This window comes from Diospyros lotus, chromosome 3, assembly GCF_014633365.1.
Source record: "Diospyros lotus cultivar Yz01 chromosome 3, ASM1463336v1, whole genome shotgun sequence".
NCBI classification, from domain to species: Eukaryota; Viridiplantae; Streptophyta; class Magnoliopsida; order Ericales; family Ebenaceae; genus Diospyros; species Diospyros lotus.
Window position 1 is genome coordinate 28,282,999 of NC_068340.1, and position 24,367 is coordinate 28,307,365.

At 39.4% G+C, this 24,367-nt stretch overlaps 1 protein-coding gene across 6 annotated transcripts in view; it reads left to right on the forward strand.

Annotated features, from left to right (window-relative positions):
* Positions 1 to 24,367, forward strand: part of LOC127797958 (helicase protein MOM1) — a 121,600-nt gene that overhangs the window by 38,334 nt on the left and 58,899 nt on the right. For all 6 annotated transcript variants that reach the window (XM_052331196.1, XM_052331197.1, XM_052331201.1 and 3 more), the window contains 3 exons: positions 13,095 to 13,288; positions 13,479 to 13,609; positions 13,754 to 14,044. In XM_052331196.1, coding sequence (XP_052187156.1) covers positions 13,095 to 13,288; positions 13,479 to 13,609; positions 13,754 to 14,044 — 616 coding nt within the window. The remainder of the gene's footprint in view (positions 1 to 13,094; positions 13,289 to 13,478; positions 13,610 to 13,753; positions 14,045 to 24,367) is intronic.

Sequence of the window (24,367 nt, forward strand, 5' to 3'; positions counted from 1 at the left end):
CATTAGAACCTATGGGATGAGCTATAAACGATTGTGAACCAGATTGTAGCATACCTCCTCTTCTACCAAACTATGACGAAAATTTGGAGTGAAACTCCTTTGAAAATTCAGATCAAATCTATGATAGCACCTGTATGCAAAATGACTAGGCTTCCCACACAATTGGCAATATATTCTCTTGCCTGAGAATTTGCAACGTCCTCTTCCTCCTCTAGAATTACCTCCTTTAAAGGAACCTCCTCTATTTGAAGAACCACCTCTATTCAATCCATTCTTATTTCTAGATCATTGAGAGGCTAAATTTAGATTTACATATTTAGGACCAGAATTAGAGGAGTGAGATATATCCTTGGCAGCAAGCCTTTGTTCATGCATCAATAACAAGTATTGAACCTTTTCTATGTTGATTTCATCCATTTGATACGTAACAAGACTCACAACTATTTCATAATCATTGTTCAATTCGTGTAAGATTGCCATCAGTAATTCTTTGTCATTTAAAGGTTCTCCAATTGCAACTAGGGCATGTCCTATAGTCTTGATTTTTAGAATGTAATCATTTATAGACAAATCATTCTTTCTTATAGATCTAAGCTGTTGTTTCAATTGAAAAGATTTTGCAACCGTTTGTTGTGTGTAAAGATTCTCAATAACATTCCAAACTTTAGTAGATGATTCGCAATGAATCACTTGTGCCAAAACTTCTTTCTCAATAGTAGAAAACAACTAGCCTAAAAGTAATTGATCTGACCTTATCCAATTGAGGTATTCGGGATTTACAACCTAAGCCTCACAATCGGAATTTCCTGGATCATTGATATACTTCGAAGGTGTTGGAGACTTGTTGATGTATGGCAGCAAGTCAATCGATCTGGTTGTGGCCAATATATGAGCTTTCCAAAACAGATAATTGTCGGAATCAAGTTTGATCGAAATGAAATTGAACGATTTTGCTACTGTTGTAAAGTCTAGCTGAGAGGCCGACGATAACGTAGAAGCGGAGTTAGGTAAAGAGGATGAGGAAGGATTGAATTCACTATTGGAAGCCATTGACGCTAGTCGATTGGCTTTGATACCATGAAGCGAGAGCTTTACAGTCGGGAAAGAAGTAACAATCGGAGATGAAAAATACTCCATAAATATTATTAAATATGAATGAAGAAAATAACAATCGATATGCCGAGAGAACTAACTGATCCTTATATATATATACATCAAGTTATGGACTGCCTAACCACCTAACTAAACATTGTAACAATTATAACAAATATAATTAGCTGCAACTAAGAGCACAATTGCAGCCTGCTACCACAACTCATATCTTCCACACTAGGCACTAAGGTTTGAGTACTTATGATAAAGAGTTGTTGATAGTGTTGACTGTTGTGGAGAAACGACGCTATTACCTGGAGGGGAATCGGTTTATAATAAAGACTGACTGCGAGAGCTTAAAATTTTTATTGCAACACAAGCTACACATGCAATTGCAAAGGAAACAGATGACCTAGCCCATGGAGCTAGATTATAACATACAATACAAGAAGGGGAAGGAGAATATTGTAGCTGATGCCTTATCTTGCTATTTTGAATAGGGAGAATCAGCCGCCATTACTTCAGTTATTCCTGATTGTTATCAGGATATATCAGCAAGTTATGAAAGGGATGAGTGGACTAAGGGTTGTTAGAGCAATTGATTATTAAACCTTCCAGCAGACAAGGATTCACACTAACTAATGGGCTATAAGGTCTTGAGGCAGGCTGGTAATTGGGGGGTTGTGATCAACTCAAAAGCAGGATCCTGCAATCCTTGCATGGATGCCCTTTGGGAGGACATTCAGACATGCTCAACACCTACCACAAGGTAAAACAAACTTTCTATTGGCCTAGGATGAAGCAAATTGTGATGACTTGTGATGTGTGTAAGAGATGCAAGCTTGAGACGGTAGCGGCCTCGAGGCTGTTGCAGCCATTGGCCACTGCTGACCAAGCGTGCAGTAGCATATCAATGGATTTTATCAAAGGGTTACCCAAGTTTGAAGGGAAGGACTGCATACTAGTTGTAGTTGATCGGTTCACAAAGTTTGCTCACTTCCTTGGTCTCTCCCACCCTTTCATAGCAGGTGGCTCAAGATTTCCTAAACTAGGTGGTAAAATTACATGGGGTACTGCAAAATATAATATCTAACAAGGACAAGCTGCTTACTAGCCTGGTATGGAGAAAACTATTGAAATCTTTAGGGGTTAAGCTTCACGAATGTTCACTGCTTATCACCCCCAAATAGATGGACACACGGAGAGAGTTAACCAATGCCTTGAGATCGACCCACGTTGCCTTTATTTCCCAAAACCCAAGGGTTGGCACAAGTGGCTCTCATTGGCCCAGTAGTGGTACAATTCTTGCCACCACAGTTTTATAAAAATCTCACTTGTCGAGGTAATGCATGGATACAAACCTCCACTCCTACCAGCCATCGTTGGCCTAACCACAGTAGCATTAGTTGATACTTACTTGCAACAGAGACAACAAATTTTACAGTCACTAAAGAAGGAGTTGTCTACTATCCAAAATCGCACGAAGCAGTTTGCAGATAGGAGGAGGAGTGAAAGGGAGTTCAATGTGGGGGATCTGGTCTATTTAAAGCTAAGGCACAATCATCAGAAGGCCCTTTCCCAAGGGCAGGTGCGAAACTCAGCCCCAAGTTTTATTGCCCATTCCCCGTTACAATCAGATTGGGAAGGTTGCCTACCAACTCCAATTACCTACTGATTGCCAAATTCATCTAGTTTTTCACGCGTCCATGCACAAGAGGTCAGTAGGTATACAACAAGCTAGACCCTTCTTACCTTCCTTTATTAAAGACACAAATCCTATTGAGGAACAGACAACTATAGTCAACCAGAGGATTATCTACAAGAAAGGGGCTCCCCTGACTCAAGTGTTGGTGAGATGGTCCCACCTCCACCCTAATAACAACACTTGGGAGTACTTACCAGACCTCCTCAAGCAGTTTTCTTGGGATGCTCAGCTTCTCAACGTTTATTGAGGACAAGAAAGTTTTTAAGGGAGGGGGAATTGTCATGTACCTGGGGCTAAGAAGGGTTGTATAGTGGTTGTTAGGGCAGTGAGGGGTCATACCTTGGTGGTTATAACATAATTGTTCTAAAAGATGCCAGTTCATTGTAGTAAGGGAATCAATTAGTTACTGTTGTGCTATAATCAGTATATAAGGCTGGATCCAGCCTTATCCAAGGCAACTTATATTATCAAAGAATTCCAGATTTCCTTCTCTCTCTCGATCTTCTCCATTTCTTCCATCTCCCTCCTATAATTCTTCTCAATTTCTCCTCCATTTTCCTTCCCAATTCTCACTGAAGCAGTGAGAATTGCTTGTCAGATTTAGAGGTCTAACGCGGATATAGAGACTTATTGGTAAATTGAACTACCTCACGATAACTTGACCTTGATATTTCCTTTGTTGTGACTCTTGCCGGCCAGTTTCTAGATTTACTACGTGATAGTTATTGGGCTGTTGTGGTCAGGATTCTCAGATATATAAAGGCAATGCCATATACGAATAGAGGACACTCTCAAAAAATGTTGGCTATACAAATGCAAATTGATCAGGCCCTTCTCCGGATAGGTGCTCAACTTCTAGATATTATCTCCTCATTGGTGGTAAGTGTTTAAAAAAGCACACTTAAGCACACTTTAAGCGCAAAGCACACAGCGTAGCATGCTTAGGCCTTTTTTGTGTGAAGCTCAATGACTTTAGGTAAGCGTGATTAAAGCGCTCTTAAGTTACTCTTTTACCTGAGCTTGGAAGTGGAAAAAAAACATGCTTCAAAAATACACTTGTTTTTTTTTTTTTTTACAAAACAATATGAATGGTTGGATTTTTAAAAATTTTTGCAATAGTTTGGCTGCTTGTACAGAATCCTTACCCAAAAAAAGCTATCACCATATCATAGAAAGATCTAAATAAAGTCATATTTGCATTTGTTTTAAAAAAAAGAATACTTGGTTGTATTTACCATTTACCAAGCGAAAAATATTAAAGGAAACATTTAATTATGTGTAAATTAGGGGTTGCTTATTTTGTTCCTAATTGCTTTAAATTAGATTGGTTTTGGTTTGCTGTAAATTAAGGAGTGATGATTGATTCCTAATTGTTGTGAATTATGAATTGTTGATTGATTGCAAATTAGGGATTGATTGATTGGGGATTGTTGTAAATGTAGAATGATTTTTTTTTGTTTATTCTTCTATTCGATCCTCTATATAAATCATGTTAATGAAATAGAATGAGTTTTTGTTCTAAACTTTTACGGAAAACAAAAGAATACTCACCAAAATAAAAAAAATAAAAAGAGATGCCTTAGCATATTTAGTTCCTTTCTACTGAGAGTCCAGACTAGTTTGTCTTCCAAGTTCCATGAAGACTAACAATTGGCCAGATTGTATCCCTTTATATGTCCCCTATTTGTTTTTGCTATGGTTGCATGAACTTGTAACTAATATAAAATATAAATGAAAAATGGTATCTCGTCTTTTGTTAAATTTCCAAGCTTCGTTCTTATTTAGATTTTTTAATGATTGTTTTTTAGTAGTTTATGTTTTTTATACTTATAAAAGTTTATACTCTATTTTATTTATATGTGCTTCACTTTGCTTAAGCGTATGCTTCACTTTGTGCTTAAGCTCCGTAGGTCTTTTGCGCTTAAGCGCACTAAGCGGTTTTAAAATGGTGGCAATCTGATCTCTTTGAAAGGTAAGAAGTAGAGTGTAGTTGCAAGGTCAAGTGAAAAAGGTGAATGTCAAGCTATTGCTTTAGGAGCCTGTGATCATATATGGCTAAAGCAACTCCTTATGGAATTGAAATTCGGTGAAACAAGCCCTATGCAGTTTGTATGTGGTAATTAGGCAGCCTTATACATTGCGTGTAATCTAGTCTTTCATTAGAGAACCAAACACAGAAATTGACGGCTAGTTTGTTAGGTAAAAGAAATTTTTAAGAGATATGGCTACTACTTTTGTTAACTCAAATGATCATGTCAGATTCGAGATTTGATAAGGGGAATTCTCTTCGGTTAAGAGAGAATTACGCGTGAATTTTGAGTGAGGGAGGGTAGGAATTAGAGAATTGAGGGAGAGAAATCAGAGAGAGAGAGAGAGAGAGAGAGAATTGAGAAGGAAAATAATTGATTCAATTATGAATTCGTGTCTTCAAATGAGCTGGGTCAGTTCTTTTATATTGCCTCAGCTTGGGATTGGCGGCAAAACGGTTGCCAAGTCCCTTCTAGAATCAGTACAACTTGCCTAACCACTTGCATACAACTTGCATTGCTGAAACATTCCTCCAACTAGCTAATTCCTTCCAAAATTACAGACATAGGTACGAATTACAAACACAACTACGAAATAAAGGTCAATAGCCTAGGTACGTGATAGTTTTCCCCCTTCCATCAATCATTTCTTGTCCTCTAGAAATGTGCAGTAGGCTTGCTGAGTTTGGAAATTGCCTTAGTAAGTTTGATAGATATTCTCAGGTGGTGTTGTTTGAATGAAGCGAGGACCATTTGACCAATGTCTGGGATCGATGCCCCTTTTCTGTAGATGATTCTTATGTTTAAGATAGCCATAAGAATTGTAAGTCCTGCTTCCTCCCTGATGTTAGGAGGAAGTGATGGGTTGGCCACTTATGATCCAACTCCCTTCTTGAGCAGGGAGACATGGAAGATCATGTGTGTTTGGGACCCTTCTAGTAGGTACAAACGACAGGCTACTGGCCCAACCCTTGCAAGCATTGGGTATGGTCCATAGAATCTGGGGCTCAATTTAGACACTGGCTGTCTGGAAAGGGCTATGAGGTGTTGGGGGCTTAGCTTCAAGTACACCTCTTCACCGTCTGAAAATTCCCTTTCACTCCTCTATGACGCTCCTAGGGGCAGTTAGGTCCCTGCCCTTGATTTCTATATTTTATCTGTATTTTTTTATCAACCAATTAGGTGTCCTCAGCCTTTATAAGGTTGTATTGTGGTGGGGCCACCTTCTAGAATGACCCCAACCGCTTATATATATGTAAGGGCGACGCCCAAAGAAATCATGCATGAGAATATTCTAATTTTTCTCTCCTTTCTGTTATTCTCTCTTTTCCTCTATTCTCTCTCTGCATCTTTCTCTTCTTTCTTCGATAACCAAAGAATTCCTCCCAGAATTCTGTCTAGTAGCCTTGTCAATTTCTTCGATATTGACAATTGGTATCAAAGCAACCGATTATTGGCCGAAAAACACGGCGGAAGGAATCTGCATGAAACAAATGGAATCGCGGTTGGACGTTATTAAAGCTAGTTTGAGGCAGAGCCATGGACAATGAAGTGCTCTTAGATCCTAATTGGACTTAGGCCATGAAGGAAGAGTTTTCTGCTCTTCAACGCAATAACACCTGGGAACTGATTCCTTTCTCTCAAGATATGAATTTAATTTGTTGTAAATGGGTGTTTCGAATCAAATATAGGGCTGATGGGTCTATCCTTAAGCATAAGGCACGTTTGGTTGCTAAAAGATTTCTTGAAACACCTAGAATAGATTACACTGAAACATTTAGTTCAGTGGTTAAGGCTCCTACTATCAGGGTGTTGTTTTCTTTGGCAGTCCATTTTGGTTGGGATATTCAGCAAGTGGACATTAATAATGCCTTTTTGAACGGGGAGCTTATGGAGGATGTTTACATGTCTCAACCAGCTGGGTTTGTTGATTTTAGTATTTTACGTTCCCGTCTTATGTGTGTAAGCTAAAGAAATCGCTGTATGGCCTTAAACAAGCTCCAAGAGCTTGGTACGCTAAATTGAGGTCAGCATTACAAGGTTGGGGTTTTTCCAAATCTATTTTTGATGCATCTCTCTTCATTAAACACACTGGTACAGTAGTGCTCTTTCTTTTGGTGTATGTTGATGACATACTTATCATGAGTTCTGACCCTAGTGCTTTACAAGCTTGTATTCAGGATTTGGATGATCATTTTGCTCTCAAAACCTTAGGTTCAGTCAATTATTTCCTAAATTTTGAAGCATATAGAGATGCTGAAGATATGTACCTTACATTGTCAAAGTATACTTTGGATCTTTTGAGAAAAGGCTTTTATGCAAGATTGTAATCCGTGTGTTACACCTCTTTGTATCAGATCATCATTGGGTCTCTTCAATACTTAACTCATACTCGACCTGATGTTTCTTTTGTGGTGAATAGGCTAAGTCAGTTTTTATCTTACCCTAAAGTGCAACATTGGTTAGCTTGTAAACGTCTACTAAAATATCTTAAGGGAACAATTTGTTTGGGGCTGATGTTTAGACCTATGGCTAATGATCTCTTCTTAACTGTGTTCAAAGACGCTGACCATGCTGGGTGTAAGGTTATACGATGATCTATCGGTGGTGTTTGTGTATTTCTTGGTCCAAATTTGATAGCCTCGAGTTCTAGGAAGCAGTCGGTAGTTGCTCGGTTTGTTGGAGAAGCAGAATACTGAGCTATGACTGAGGGTGTTACTGAGATATTGTGGTTACAATCATTGTTTTCTGAATTGGGTTATTCTCTATGTCATACTCTTGTTTTGTGGTGTGATAATGTGGCAACCAAAAGCATTGCAGAAAATCCTATTTTCCATTCCTTCACCAAGCACATAGAAATAGATGTGCATTTTGTTTGGAAAAAGGTTGAAAGAGGTGCGGTTGAGATTAGGTATGTGCCTTCTTTGCATCAGGTGGCTGATATTTTTACCAAGGGTTTGCCTTGTGGATCGTCTACGATTTCTGTGTAACAAGATTGGTTTACATATTTCTCCAATAAAGTCACAGTTTGCGGAAGCCTCAAATATCGTAACTGGGAGATCTAAATTGAGGGGAAATGTTGGAGAATATAGCAGCAGATAGTATTTGTATTGCTGCTGCTTGTTTACTTTGTTTGATTACGGTTAGTTACTATATAGATTTGCTAAGCTGGTTGTATTATGTGTTAGTAAAGCTTCGCCTCCTTATATTAATAGCTGGGTATAAATACCAGTTATCTTCTGTTTTATCATTTGTGATTAATGAGAACTTGATCGAGGTATTCTTTTTAATATTTCTCTCTTTTTGATCGTCGAATCTCACAAGAACAACAGTGAATTACAAGTATATCTTGGCCCTAATTACAATTATATCCTTGGGCTGTGACAGGGAGTAGCACTTGTATCCCTTTTGGTGACGAGAGTAGCCTATGAACACACACTTGATTGAGCGAGGAGATAATTTATCACGACCAAGGGAAAGAAGATGGACAAAACAAGTTGATCCAAAGACACGAGGGGGGATAGGATTGACGGGAGCACGAGGAAAAAGTGAAGTATGTGGAATGGCCCCATTTAGAAGTGAGAAGAGCAGCATTCCAGAAGACAACATGAACATGCATGTGAAGGAGAAGCACTCGAGCAATCTCAATGAGATGGCAATTTTTACGTTTAGCCACCTCATTTTGTTACGGAGTATAAGGATAAGAGAACTAATGAATAATACTCCGAGATGAGAGAAAAGTCCGAAACACACGAGAACAATATTCTTTGGCATTATCATTGCGAAGGACTCGAATGGTACGACCAAATTCGGTAGAAATTTCATTACAAAATGAAGTAAATAAAGATTGCAATTCAGTACGATCTTTTATTAAGTAAAGCCAAATACAATGAGAAGATCATCAATAAATGTAACAAAATAGGAAAAACCTTATTTAGACTTGACTTTACTAGGAGCCCAAATGTCTGAATGTACAAGATAAAAAAAAGCATCAGCTCGTTTATTAAGATGACTGGGATAAGAACGAACATGTTTTCCTAGCTGACAAGACTCATATTCTAGAACAGGCCATGAACACAATGAAGGAATCATCTATCGAAGAATAGATAAGTGAGGATGACCAAGCCGAGAATGAAATTCAAGAGGAGATGCCCCTTTTGTAGCACAAGCAAATGCCGTAGATGATGGCAGGGCAAGATGCTAGTCTCTCAAACTCACGTCTAGTGCTAATCATCCGTCCCGTGCCCTGATTTTGCACAAGAATAGAATTAGAATCAAAGATAACACGATAATTCTAAGAACGAGTGAGACGATTAATAGAAATGAGCCTATATGGGTAACTAGGGAGATGTAAAGACATAATTAAGAGAAATAAATGGAAGTGGATCAGCCCTATCGATATCAGTGGGAAGGGTTTTATCACCATCAGCCACAATGATAGAAGAAGGGACGTAGAGGAATCAAAATGAGAGAATAAGGATTTATTACTAGAAATATGCTCTGAAGCAGCAAAATCAAGAATCCAAGGACTAAGTTGAGCATGAGTAAGACAAATATGAGAAGTACCATTGGTTGACTGTGCAGAAGAAAGAGATCATTGGGTAATAGAAGCTGCGGGAGATGAGGCCTACCGAGCTGTCTGAAATTGACGATACTCAGCCAACTCCTCAACAGAGATTGTATATGTACAAGCTGGGTGCTCAGTATGAGAGGTATCAGGTACCATGGATTGTGTGTCTGCACCCTCAGTAATTGCAACATTGGCCTTGGGAGGTTGACCATGGAGTGCATAACATGTATGCTTATAATGGTTTGGGTGACGATAATAATTACAATTAGGGTGCTTACCATTGTGACCACGCCCAACACCTCTTCCACGACCACCTCCAGGTCCAATCTCAGAGGAAGATCCATGAGTCTGAGAGGCCAGGATAGATCGCTCCACAATTGAAGCCTTAGAAAATGTTTGTGTGCTACGAAGGATCTGGGCAAATACCTCTTCCATGGTAGGTATAGTGGGAGTACTCAAGATTTGAGTGCGAACACCCTCCATATCAGGTCCAAGGCCTGCAAAGGGTAAGCACCATGAACAACTTGTCTCTCAACTTCTTTTGGTCATTGAGGTCGGCTGTAACCAGGAGCATAACACTAAAATCTATCATAGCAAATTGAATACAACCCAAGTAAGTTGGCACATCTGAGTCTGTTGTAAATCACTTGAATTAGATTAGATTGTATATCTTGAGAGAATTGTTTTTTCTTTCTGCTGTTAAGCATTTGTATATCACTTGTTTTATTCTAGAAGGTTTGTTTCTAGAATGGTTAGTTAGCAATTGTGTTAATCGGTTAGTTAGTTGTTACTGCCGATAGATTGTTTTTGATAGCATTCTGTTACCGCCTCTATGTTGTATAAATAGAGGTTGGGTGTTAGCTTTTGGAGTATGCTTTTATTTTGTCTTGGGAAGAGAGAGAAAGAGAGAGGAGTATGCGCTAGTTTCTACTGGAATACTTAGAGGGTATATCTTTGTAGTTTGGTAGGGAAAACTCTCAGCAGTTCTGTGTATAAGGCTGGAGAGATAGATTAGTGCATGTAATCCTTTCAAGTTCATTCAAGATAGTGAAGATAAAAGCGCCTAGGGCAGTCTGGATGTAGGTCTTGCGAAAGACTGAACTAGGATAAAATTCTTGGTGTTCTTGATTGTTTGGTTGTTGATCTGTTTTCTGATTTACCAAAAATCTTGTGTGTGTTTCAAGTGAGTGATTCAGGGAGTGTTTCGGTTGTGAATTAGAGTGTGATTGAGTGATTCGGAGCTGGGAATTATTCCAACAGAGTCCCTCTTTTGAATACAAAACCAATTACTAAAGATAGTGTATAAAAATACAATATCATTAGTATATAGTTGCTGACTATGATACCAAATATCGAAATAGCTCTCGTAGACACGAAATAAGGGGATTAAATCAATATCTATTGGCTGCCACAACAATGTAACCAACTGTGCATCTATATGAACCCATACTGTCCTATTTGATTCAGCAATGTTAGAAAGCCTCTTAATCAAATGGTCGCTAACACCATGCCCACTACACCACATTCGAACAGACGTTGACCAAGACATATAGTTCTTACCATTCAATTTGTCAGTGGTAATGACTGTAATACCGGATAAAGACGGTACAAGGAAAGGAACAGTCACAGGTGAAGAGGAACTCACCTCTCTAGGATTTGAAGAGGCCATAGCAAAAAGACCCAAGCCCAACCAAATACCAGCTAGATAGATCAGAAGCTACTATTAACTAGATTTGAGATTGCAAAGAAAACTAGATTTGAAATCAGAGAGTTGCTGCAAACCAGATCTGAAACTATGAAGCCCAAATCTGAGGCCGACAGTTTGATAGACAATCACCAAAGCTAAGGAGACCGACCATAAGCGAATTTGGGGTTGTCATCACAGGAGGACGCAATGATCGGCGTAGAGGTGGTCGGAATCACTCGCGGTGGTGGCGGTTGGACGAAGGCGTTGCAGGAAGAAGACTGCAATGGAAGGAGCAGCGAGCAGCAACGACGATGGGTGATTGGTTGAACAATAGCGAGGATTGTGAAGTAGTGGCGACGTGAGATTTGCGCGATGCATGAGATCTTGAGAAGAGGCCACGAGATTTGAGGAGCGATCGTGAGATCTGAGGAACTGGTGACGGGCGAAGTGACCGGCGGCGGCGACAGCTGGTTCTAGGGTTGGGTTAGGGTTTGTGGCTCTGATACCATGTTATGTTTTGAGAGGAAAAATATTCTATTATTTTATTCGCAATGTGGTATATATATATACACCAATGTACTAGGTACAACCATGGGACAACATATTTGCCTAATATATATGTACAACGCTATCTATCATATATATATATAATATATGTACAGCACTAACTGTAACAAGCATAAACTGCTGCAATTGATCATGCAACACATTGCCTTGATCTTGCATCTCTTGCATGTCTTCCCTAATCTGTTCACGAATGTCCCCGCGAAACTTCTTCGCAACCACTTCCAACTTCCGATCCACCACCGATCCAATCTTCTCCTTCATTGTCTCCACACGGTTTTGGATTTCTACCACTGATGCCGATACTTGTTGGAGTTGTATCTCCATCTGCCTCATCCTTGTTCTATTAGCCATCATTTGAACCCTTTGCTAATCATTGGCCAGGAGCTTTCTCTGATACCAAGATGTCAGATTTGAGATTTGATAAGGGGAATTCTCTCTGGTTAAGAGAGAATTATGTGAGAATTTTGAGGGAGGGAGGGTAGGAATTAGAGAATTGAGGGAGAGAAATTAGAGAGAGAGAGAGAGAATTGAGAAGGAAAATGATTGATTCTGTTTTCAATTCGTGTCTTCAAATGAGCTGGGCCAGTTCTTTTATATTGCCCCGGCTTGGTATTGGTGCCATAATGGTTCCCAAGTCCCTTCTAGAATCAATACAACTTGCCTAACCACTTGCATACAACTTGCATTGCTGGAACATTGGCCAACAAGCTAATTCCCTCTAAAATTACAAACATAGCTACGAATTACAAACACAGCTACAAAGTAAAGGTCAGTAGCCTAGGTATGCGACAGTTTCCCCCCCTCCACCAATCATTTCTTGTCCTCAAGAAATGTGCAATAGGCTTGCTGAGTTAGGAAACTGCCTTAGCAAGTCTAACAGATATTCTCAAGTGTTGTTGTCTGAATGAAGGGAGGACCACTTGACCAATACCTGTGGGATCAGTGCCCCTTGAGAATAGGAACTGTATGTCCTACTTCCTCCTTGATGTTAGGAGGAAGTGATGGGCTGGCCACCTATGATCCAACTCCCTTCTTGAGCTGGGAGACGTGGAAGACTTGATGTATTTGGGACTCCTCCGGTAGCTGCAAATGATAGGCCACTGGCCCAACCCTTGCAAGTACTGGGTATGGTCCATAGAATCTGGGTATCAATTTAGACACTGGCTGTCTTGAAGGTCACGGGTTTGAGTTGAGAAAAAAAGACCAAGAGCAAGGTTGCATGTGTAAATGATCTTCCCCCTACCCTCGCAAAGCAAGGAGCCTTGTGTGTTTGGGATGCCTTCCCCAGATTGTTGTGTGATCTTTCTTTTTTCTTGATATCGGCTTTTGCACAGAAGTTGTTGCAGATAGTTGATTTATAACTTGTTCTTCTCATATTCCATTTTTTGACCTTTTTATGTGTTTGTTAATTTTCTTATTTAATAATTTCTGTATACTTAATTTCAGGCGCTGTTGTGGAAAAGGTTGCAAGAAAAACTATCATCTCTCATGCTTAGATCCATCTCTGGATGATGTCCCACCTGGTGCTTGGTACTGTTTCTTGTGCGTGCAGAAGAAGATAGAATCAGGTGTACACTCAGTGTCTGAAGGAATAGAGTCAATTTGGGATGCTAGAGAAGTAGAGGTTCAAGATTCTGAAGGTAAGGACATAAATTGTCTCTTTCTTGAACAAAAATTAATAAATTTGTCTTCTTATTTTTTAAAAATATTATATTATTCTATTATTAATATGAGTTCAATGCTTACATTGTGCCCTTTGATCCTATTTTTGGCACAAGTGGTTTCCTCTTTTTCTGATCTTTCTTTGTATTTTGATGTTTTCTTTTATAGGATCTCGAAAGCAGAAGCAGTATCTTGTTAAATATAGAGGTCTTGCCCATGTTCACAATCATTGGATTCCGGAAACTCATTTGCTTCTTGAAGCTCCGGTGCTTGTGTCAGAATTTAATCAAAAGAATCAGGTGTTATGGCTGATAGTTGTTATTCCTACTAGGCCTCCTTTTCTTTTTAATCTGTTGCATAATTATTGAAAATAAGCTATGCATTCTATTCTTTTGCATCACAAATTCAGAATCCTTCCTGAAGCAAGTCAGCTTTCTCTTTAGGTGATGACGTGGAGGGAAGAGTGGAGATGTCCACATCGTTTGCTAGACAAAAGGTTTTCAAGGTCTCCCAAGCAGTTAGATGACCGTCATAGTGAGCCTACTGCTGATACTTCTGGTGGCTACCATGAGTGGCTTGTTAAATGGCGTGGCCTTGATTATCAGCAAGTTACATGGGAGTTGGAGAATGCTTCTTTTCTTCATTTACCTGAAGCTCAGAGTCTAGTAAGGGAGTACGAAAATCGCCGGCAGAGGGCAAAGAGAGCTTCTTCTGCAACAGAGAATGTGCATCTGGTGACACATGAAATATCTTCTCTCTTCTAGTTGTGCTTTTAATTTCCTTCATAGCATTGCTTTCCTAGTAATGATAAGATGGCTATTTTGCAACTGATTTGATGACTGTTTCCATCCTTGAACTGTCAGGACTGGTGAAATTGAAGAGAATGACTTTTTATTGTTTTGTGATTTTATATTTTTACCTGTGCATTGTGAAATTCTGTCTTTTATAACTGTAAAATCTTATATGCTGGTTCTAATATGCTTACTTTATCCTAAAGTTCGTTTGCTTTTCTGATTTAATTGAGAAATCTCTTGTCGTGTGAATTGTCGTGTGATTTTTAGTTTTTGCTTTAATTGTTGCTGTTATGAGTTTGTTACATCTAAAGGGTAACCACGAGCAAGTGGTTACAACCATAGAAGAGTGTAGAAGCTGGTTATTGTAACCATAGAAGGATAGAGAAGATGCCTTGGCGGGGGATCCTCCCTCCCGACAACTTTTATAAAACCCCATTGATCCTCTTGGATTGGGGCATCGAGGAATTAATGAGAATTTCTATCTTCTCCTCCTCTAATCTCTCTCTCTCTCTAATTCTTTGTCCTACTCCTCTGTTCTGCTTCTTGCATCTTCCTAATTCACAGTGAATTAGGAGGAATCCATTGTCAGGCTTGTGCTGTGACAATTTTTGGTATTAGAGCTCGATTCTCGGCCATAATTCTTGAAGATTAAGATCAATGGCAGAAGGGACTCGTATGAAAATTCTCTTGTTGTAGCTGCAACAATTTAGCTTGACTATGATAGAATTCCAAAACAGAATCGATTAGTTGGAGATTGGATCTACTCGGAATCATGAGGCGATCATGGTGGTGGATCACAAACTTGATAGTTCCATAGAAGGATTGGAATAGAGGTTGGATGGTGCTATCACATAGATTCAAGAGGAGATGGGAGTACAACTACAACAGTTTATGGTGATGTTCACTCGCTAGAACTTGATAAGAATTTCTCCTGATTTTCCTCCTAGGGAGAGATTAGAGCCTATCTTACCTGGACATAGAATGAACACCCATATGATTGGGACCTTTGAAATTGAGGTGGATCTGAGGGAAGGAGGAGAGGCAATGATGGATAGGAGACGGGAGGGCCATGCCACCCATAATCAACTAGGGTTTACTATGCCTCGAATGGGGATCCCAGTGTTTGAAGGGATCAATCCTATATGGTGGTTGAGAAAATGTGAATGGTTTTTTAATTAATATAACATACCCAAAGGGTAGAGGGTAGCCTTGGCCACGACATACTTCAACGATATAGGGGATGCCTGGTTTCAAGGGTGGTCTAGAGTAAGAGGAGACTATACTTGGGAGGAGTTTGCTGAAAAACTTTGTGAACGATTCGGTGAAAGAAGTATGATGGATGTGATAGAGGAATTCAACAAACTTAGATAGAGTGAGTGGGGGAAGTGAGGGCTTGTTAGCTTAGGTTTGAGGAATTGAGATCACTAATGATTAACCACAATCCTCACCTATGAGAGGCCTATTTTGTGTCCAGTTTTATGAGTGGTCTTAGCATTGAGCTTAGACTGATGGTTAAAATGCTGCAGTCCCGAATGGTGGAATAGGCAATTGAGAGTGCCTGGTTGCAGGAGATGGTGGTGGAGGCTCTAATGAGGGAGCAAAGGCAACAACAGAGGGGAGTGATTATGGGAACAACATCCCGGGGATAACAGAGTTGGTGATGAGAAGTTTAGGGGTAAAGAGTTTGAGTGGTCCAAGCTCTAGCCACAATATGCCACTGCAAGGAGTGAGGCTGATTGAATAGAGAAGACAAGTGGAGTTGTGCTTCAGGTGTGGGGATAAGTATTATCCTGGACACCAATGTAAATGAAAGTTGCTATTACTATACGAGGAGGATGGAGAGCAACTCGAGGAAGGGGAAACCAGTGAATCGGGTGAGTATGGAGATGAAGACAATGGGGAGATTTCTATACACGCTTTGAAGGGATTAGCAAATAACAAGATTTTTAAGGTGGAAGGAAGGGTGAAGGATTGTAGCCTCATGATCTTAATAGACAGCGTGGGAGTACCCACAGTTTCCTAGATGAAGGAACAACCAAGAGATTGAAATGTTAGCTCACAAATACACACCCCCTGAGTGTGATAGTAGCTAATGGAAATAGGGTGGTGAGCAAATCAACGTGTATGGGCTTTTGTTGGGAAATGTGGGGTGGTGGGGGTGGGGGTGGAGAATTCGAAGTTGATTTGAGATTCCTATAGCTAGCGGGTTGTGATATAGTGTTGGATGAAAGGGGTAAGCCCCATAAGTTTTGTTTTTAATAGAATGGAGGTTTCCTTTGTGAAAGAAGGGAGGAAAATGACTTACAAGAGGAAAAGAGGCCGAGGCTTGTAAAATGATCACATGAAGAAGATTACTGAAGGTATTTAGGAGCAAGTGGAGCAAGTGGGCCTAGATTACACAGTTGTTTTCTATTGAAGCAATGGAGGAAGGCACTGACAAGAGTGCATTGCAAGGAGAATTCTTCCTAACTGTAAGTACACCTATGGGAAGGCATGATAACGTACACCAACTAGACCTACTTGATAAATTGTTGGTAGAGTTTGAGGATCTTTTTATTGAACCTGCAACCCTACCCCTTACTCGAATGTTTAACCATGCCATCAATCTTAAACCTAATATTGAACCCATCAACATTAGATCCTTCGTTATCCCCCAAACCAAAAGACAAAGATTGAAAAAATGGTTAGGGAAATGTTACACCAATCCATTATTAGACCTAGCTAAAGTCCTTTTGCTTCACCCATTTTACTTGTCAAGAAAAAAGACTGAATATGACGTTTTTGTGTGAACTATCGCCAGCTTAATGCCATGACTGTTAAATACAAATTCCCCATACCTTTTGTTGAACACCTTTTCGATGAATTACATCATGTCAGTTTTTTCTTTAAACTTGACCTACACTCGGGTTATCACCAAATCAAAATGAAACCTGGGGATATACTTAAGTCCGCTTTTAGAACACACCACGAACACTATGAATTCTTGGTGATGCCATTTGGGCTTACCAATGCACCAACCATATTTTAGGCCCTTATTAATCATATCTTTGAGCCTTACCTATGAAAATTTATACTAGTGTTATTTGATGACATGCTTGTCTACAATCCTACATTTGATCAACACCTGACTCACCTAAGAATTACCTTCAAGGTCCTTAGATCTAACCAACTCTTTGTCAAGAGGACTAAGTGTGCTTTTGGCCAAGGACACTGTCATGACCCAAGGGCAGTAGTTGTAATTGTACTGGAGTTTGTTAGTTTGTAGTTACTTGAGCTTGTTAGTGTGTCAGTTGATTAGTTGGTAATAACCGCAAGGATGTAAACAACATATAAATAGGCTGTTGAATGGAGAGTAAGGGCTATCGATGAATCAAATGAAACATTATGTTTTCCCCCTCTCTTTTTGTTCCAACCATTCCTTTCTCTTCTCCGTTTCTCCCTCATTCTGTTATGTTCCCTTCCTCTATTTTGTCATTTCTTCTTCAATTTCTTCCAAAATCCCATTCTAAACCCTAGAGTCGTGACAATTGGTATCAGAGCCAATGGTTCTTGGCTGTGGTTCCGACTAATTCTAGTCACGATTCCGAAGAACTCAATCGAATTCCGGAAATCTTGGTTTGGAAGTGAACATGAAATGGGTGCAGGTTCAAGAGGCAATCTTGATTGAAGTTGAGAGCGTGGAACCTAGCAAATTGTAGCGACCCACAACGATCAGCTTGGAATTGTGGATTGCCAGTCCACAACGGATGATGACATGATTGGCAATTGGGTGCAAAATTGAACGAGTTGTAGGAGGCGATTCAAGAAGCAGTGATTTAGGTGACTAGCAGATTCAAGATTCTAACGATTTCAAATGGGTCACGAATTGGGTAGGCGAGTGTTGTGAATCAAGGTAGAAAAATCAAGAAGAGTTGCCATAAATCAAGGAAGATAGATTTGCCACAAATCAAGGAAGAAAGATTTGCCACAAATCAAGGAATAGTTGTTAGTTAGCATGTAATTAGCAGTCCAAGATTAGTTGTCAATCTCTATGTAATTAGCAGTGAATTAAGCATGTGATTAAATGTAATTAACTATAATTTTGGCCTTAATTATTGTACAGTTTACTATAAATTTTAATAGAGGGAGACTAGACCTAAAAAAGAGTTATACTCTTGAAGAAGGGTCTCTCTTTTCTATCTTGTTCAACATGGTATCAAAGCTTTAGGGAACTCTTCGTGGGTAACCCTTCTTCGGCCTTCATTGCCGATTATCCTCCTAACCTCCAGCCTTCATTGCTGTTAAGTTTTTTGGCAGCCTTCATTGTTGCAACCGCACCTTCTAATCCGTAGCTATTTCTTAGTCTTTCTTTACCCTTGTTTTGCCGTTCAATCAAGATGTCTACTCAAATTAGTGAGATTAGCTCTTTTGATACAAGAGAAACAACAACACCTCTAGGGATCCTACCTTCTGGAGAATTGTAGTAGATTCATGTAGCTTACATATTGTATGGAAGAAATTACCTCAAACGGTCTCAACTTATCTGAACCATCCCTTCTGGAGAATTGCAATAGATTCATGCAACCTACATATTGTACGGAAGAAATTACCTCAAACGGTCTCAACTTATCCGAACCATTTTGAAAAGGAAAGGAAAGATAAGTCACATTATTGAGACCAGACCAACGAAGGAAAATCCTGCCCATGTAGCATGGGATGAAGATGATTCCATGATCATTGCATGGTTGTGGAGTTCTATGGCACCTGAAATAAGTGACACCTCTATGTTTCTACCCACAACCAAGGAAGTTTGGGAGTCTATTCAACAAACATATTTGAAAGTTAATGATGTAGCCTGAAGTTATGAATTGAAGACCAAAATCACTGCTGCAAAACAAAAGAACAAGTCTGTCACAGAATATGCCAATCTCCTACAAGGACTTTGGCAAGAAATAGATCACTACTAGGTTATTGAGATGAAGAACAGTGATGATGCAACCGCATTGAAAACCTTCATAGTGAAAGACATAACTTATTATTTTCTAGCAGGACTTAATGGGGAGTGTGATCAGGTAAGAATCCAAATCCTTGGTATAACTTATTTACCTTCATTTAATGAAGTTATTTCAATAATATTGGCCGAAGAAAGCTGAAGGGGTGTAATTTTGCACCTTAAACCAATAGAGGCTTTGGCATTGGTGGCTAATGGAGGAGGTCGTGGATTCAAGAGAGACCAATTGAATGGAGACAATGGTAAGACAGTTCCTACGCACACAGGGAGTGACAATCGTGATAGCCTATGGTGTACTTTTTGCAAGAAATCCAAGCATACTAGGGAGATGCACTGGAAGTTAAATGGAAAGCCACCAAGTAAAGAATGGGGAAATAAGGAGGGTGGACAACTGCATCGAAGTCAAGGGCAAGCCAATATGACCACTTCACACGAGGAAGAACAGATCCATGAACCAAAAGAACATAAAGAATTCTACTAGAAGGAGATTAAAAGGTTGAGGCAATTCCTAAGTACCTTGGACAAACCATCTATCTCAGGTAACTGCTCCTTGATACATTTAGGTAAACCTCCTATTTTTTATGCTTTAAATGCCTCTTACTTATTATCCAGATTCCTGGATCATTGATTTTGGCACCATTGATCATATGACACGTTTCTCCCAGTCATTTCACTCATATGCTCCCTGTTCTAGCCATAAAAAAATACCCCCTGTTGATGGTTCATTGATCACAATAGCTGGCATAGGAGAAATTACAATTAGCCCTACTCTCACTCTTAAAAATGTCCTTCATGTGCCTAAATTGTCCACCAATCTCCTTTCAGTTTCTAAAGTCAATTGCAAAGTTATTTTTCTACTTTCTTGTTGCTTATTTCAGGACCAGGTCTTGGGATTGAAGATTGGGTCTGCTAAGGAACATGATGGATTATACTACCTTGACAAATCTGAGAAACAAATTGCTCCCAAATGAAACCAACCCTAACCTACCTCTCTGAACAATGTTAGCCCCACAAGGACACTATTTGGTTGCATCACTATAGGCTATGACATCATGCTTTCTCCACACTCAAGATTATGTTCCCTTCTTTGTTTACAAATCTGGATATTAGCAAATTTTATTGTGATGTTTGTGAACTTGTCAAGAACAAGCGTGTTGCTTTTCCTCCTAGTAATAACTTAAGCTCTTTTCCTTTTGATTTAATTCATAGTGATATTTGGGGTCCAACTATTCCAAATATTTCTGGTGCATAGATCTTTCTCCTTAAATCTAAATCTAATGTGAGTGACATCCTCCAACTTTTTTTTCTCTATGATCCAAACTCAATTTGGGATTGAAATCAAACGATTTAGATCTGATAATGTTTGGGATTATTTTAACTAGACTCTTTCCACTTATTTCCATCAAAGGGGTATTATTCATGAGTCTTCTTTTGTTTCTACCCCATAACAAAATGGCCTTGCAGAAAGAAAGAATGGTCACCTTCTAGATACCTCTAGGGCCTTTTTGTTTCAGTATAATGTGCCTAAACACTTTTTGGGGGAAGCAGTTTTTACAGCAACTTACACCATCAATTGCCTGCCATCCCGCATGTTAAATTTTCAAACTCCAATGGCCATGTTATCTCACTTCTATCCCTTCTTCCACATCTCCCCTCAGCCCTAGAGTCTTTGAGTGTGTTTCTTTTGTTCATGTTCACAGCCATAGTAGGGGAAATTGGATCCTCGAGCAACTAAATACGTCTTTGTTGGCTATCCTTCTAACCAAAAAGGATACAGATGCTATCACCCTCCCACTAAAAGGTTTTTAATCACTGCTGATGTTACCTATGTTGAGCATGAATCCTATTTTTCTCGACCTTATCTTTAGAGGGAGACTTCAGTTATGGAAGATAAGGATGAGCCTATGCCACTCTTTACCTCCTTTCCACTTGAAGTGCAGAAACCTAAAGTTGCAGCCAATCCCATGCTAGAAGCTTTACCTAAAGGCACAAATCCTGAACACCCTGCTCCTGAACATACAATTACAGAACCAGCCATACAGTTACAAAACTTGCCCTTACCCTTACACCAGAAACCCAGCCTCAGCCTGCTTACACTGAACTAGAATTTCCTATATCAAACCTTCCCGAACCCCATGACGCTAGAAAGGGACAAACCATTACCAACAACCATTTCTCACAGATTTACGCAAGGACTAATCCAAAACCTGAACCAAGGCTATAGCTATCATTAGAACCAGATTCTGGAAATGAGGTAAGGTATCTCAACTCACATTCTAAGACTGATTCTGGGACAGAATAGACCTGTCCATAGCCCTAAGGAAAAGAACCCGAGAGTGTACGAAATATTCCTTATATCCATTATCTCTTTTTTTCTCCTTTCAAAGGTGCTCTCCAACTCATAAAAGCTTTCTTGCAAAAATTCATACAGTATCCATTCCTACCACATTATCAGAGGATTTAAAGTGTAAAAAGTGGAAGAATGCTACAAGTGTTGAAATGCGGGCCCTAGAGAAGAATAGTACTTGGGAAATTGTGGATTTGCCAAAAGAAAAGAAACTGGTGGGCTACAAATGGGTTTTTATAGTCAAATATAAAGCAGATGGGTCACTTGAAAGGTACAAAGTTCGGTTGGTAGCTAAGAGATACACCCAAACATATGGAATTCACTATTTGGAAACTTTTGCTCCGATAGTCAAAATGAATATGGTAAGAATTCTTTTGTCCATAGTAGTTATTTTTGACTGGCCTTTACAGCAATTCGATGTGAAGAATGCTTTCTTATACAAAGACCTTGAGGAGGAGATCTATATGGATATACCTCTAGGATTTAGTGAAAACAGACTTGGAACTAAAGTTTGCTAGCTCAGAAAGGCACTATATGGCCTGAAACAGTCACCTAGAGTTTGGTTTGAGAGATTTTTCAAAGTGATGCAAACCATGGGGTATAAACCAGGCCAAGGGGACCACACTTTGTTCATAAAACACTCAGGTTCAAGTTCAGGTTCAGTTACATCCCTTATCGTTTATGTTGATGATATTATAGTGACATGGAACGATGAAAAGGAGTGACAAAACTTGGGGAGATGATTGGTTATGGAATTTGAAATCAAGGAATTAGGGAACTTAAAATATTTCCTAAGTATTGAAGTGGCACAATCTAGGCATGGGATATTCATATTTCAACACAAGTATGTTCTTGACCTTTTGAGGGACACAGGGAAATTGGCTTGCAAACTAGCCAGGAACTTGATTGATCCTAATTACAAACTGGGAGAAAGTTGAAGGAGACAAAGATATCGACAAAGAAGTCTATCAAAGATTAGTTAGTAGGTTGATTTATTTACCTCACAGAAGGCCAGACATAGCCTATGCAGTGAGCATAGTAAGTCAGTTTATGCATAAACCCAAGGAGCTGCACCTGCAAGCAATATTTAGAACTCTGCACTACCTTAAAGGCACCCTAGGAAAGGGAAGTTTGTTCAAAAAGGGAGCTAAACTTACCCTAGAGGCCTATATCGATGCAGATTATGCAAGTTCAAAGGTTGATAGGAGGTCTACCATAGGGTATTGCACTTTCTTGGGAGGAAATCTAGGTACTTGGAGGAGTAAAAAGCAGACTATTGTGGCTAGGTCGAGCGTAGAATTGGAATTTCGAGCAATGGCACAAGGTATATGTGAGTTGCTATGGTTCAAAATTATTGTTGAAGACTTGAGACTCAACTGGGACAACCTTATGAAACTCTATTGTGATAATAAGTCTGCTATCAACATTGCACACAATCCTACACAACATGATTGAACAAAACACATTGAGGTTAACTAATATTTTATTAAAGAGAAACTGGGCAAATGGCTTATTTGTACTCTTTTTATACCAAGTGAATCCCAGCTTGTTGGTGTTTTAATCAAGGGACTCTCTAGTCCTGTCTTCCATAAGATTATAGCCAAGCTAGGAATGGACAAGACTATTCACTAGCTTAAGAGGGAGTGTTGTGAATCAAGGTAGTGAATCAAGAAGATTGGTTAGTGAATCAAGGCAAAAAAATCAAGAAGATTTGTCACAAACCAAGGAATAACTATCAATTATCATGGAATTAGTAGTCAAAGATTAGCTGTCAATCTCTATGTAATTAGCAGTCAATTAAACATGTGATTAGATGTAATTAGCTATAATTTTGGCCTTAATTATTATGCAACTTACTATAAATTTCATTAGAGGGTGGACCAAAAAAAGAGTTCTACTCCTAAAAGAAGGGTTTTCTCTCTTTTCTATCTTGTTCAACAACGAGCACGAGCAAGCAACTCTAGGTGAAATCGTGAAGGTGAAGCAGGAGATAAGTCTCGTGGCGATGAATTCGTTAATTCTCGGCTTGGATTTGAAGGCATGTGACTGAACGAGACCGACCCAAGACCAATTAGTGATAAAAGGTTAATGAGAAGTCTTGAGGTTTTGACTTCTTTGGTTCGAGTGTTAATTTTTGCTGATTTGCGGTGAATTTCCAAGATTGCGACATAAAACAATCCCTGGCTGAGTAGAGGGTGACGACGAACGCGTGGGTGCGACTTGAAGGCAGAAGTCGAGAGGCTGCTGGCTGGCAACAATTCTTATCAGTGGGGCATCTGGGGCTGAGTAGTATTACGATTGAATTGAGCAATCCGTTTTTTACCTAGATTTCGGCGGATTCCATTTGAAGCAGAATTAGATAGGCAGAACTTGAAGCCAGTAAAGAGGTGGATTAGGTTTACTCGAACCAATTTCGATTTCTGAGGGGATCCTTAGAAGCTAATCGATAAGTTGTTATAGGGGTGAATTCTCAAGAATTGAATTGTGGAGATAGCCAAAGGACTTCTTGGAAGAGCACCGTCATGGGAGAAATCACTCAAGGAGGAATGGGCTGAAACAAGAAATCACTTCGCTATCCTCAAATGGAAGCTGAATGACTAGTTGATTCTAGTTTCACCAAAATTTCCGCTTTCAGAAATAAAGGAAAGCTCTATATCCACTATAGGACCATTTTGAGCAAGCATTGGAAGCTCTAGATCCCTGGATTCAGCTTTTAACATACCTAATGCTTCCAATTTGCTTATAGAGGATGAAGTAGCATTACATCAGGTCGAAGATGAGAGGTGCAATGAAGAATTCAATAATCTAAAGCAAGAAGACTTTGTAATGGATTATAAGGCCATATTTAAGGAGTTGAAAGCGCTGATGCTCAATTCCCATCTGACCTTGAATGAGTCTTATTTTGTATCAAGATTCATTAATGGTC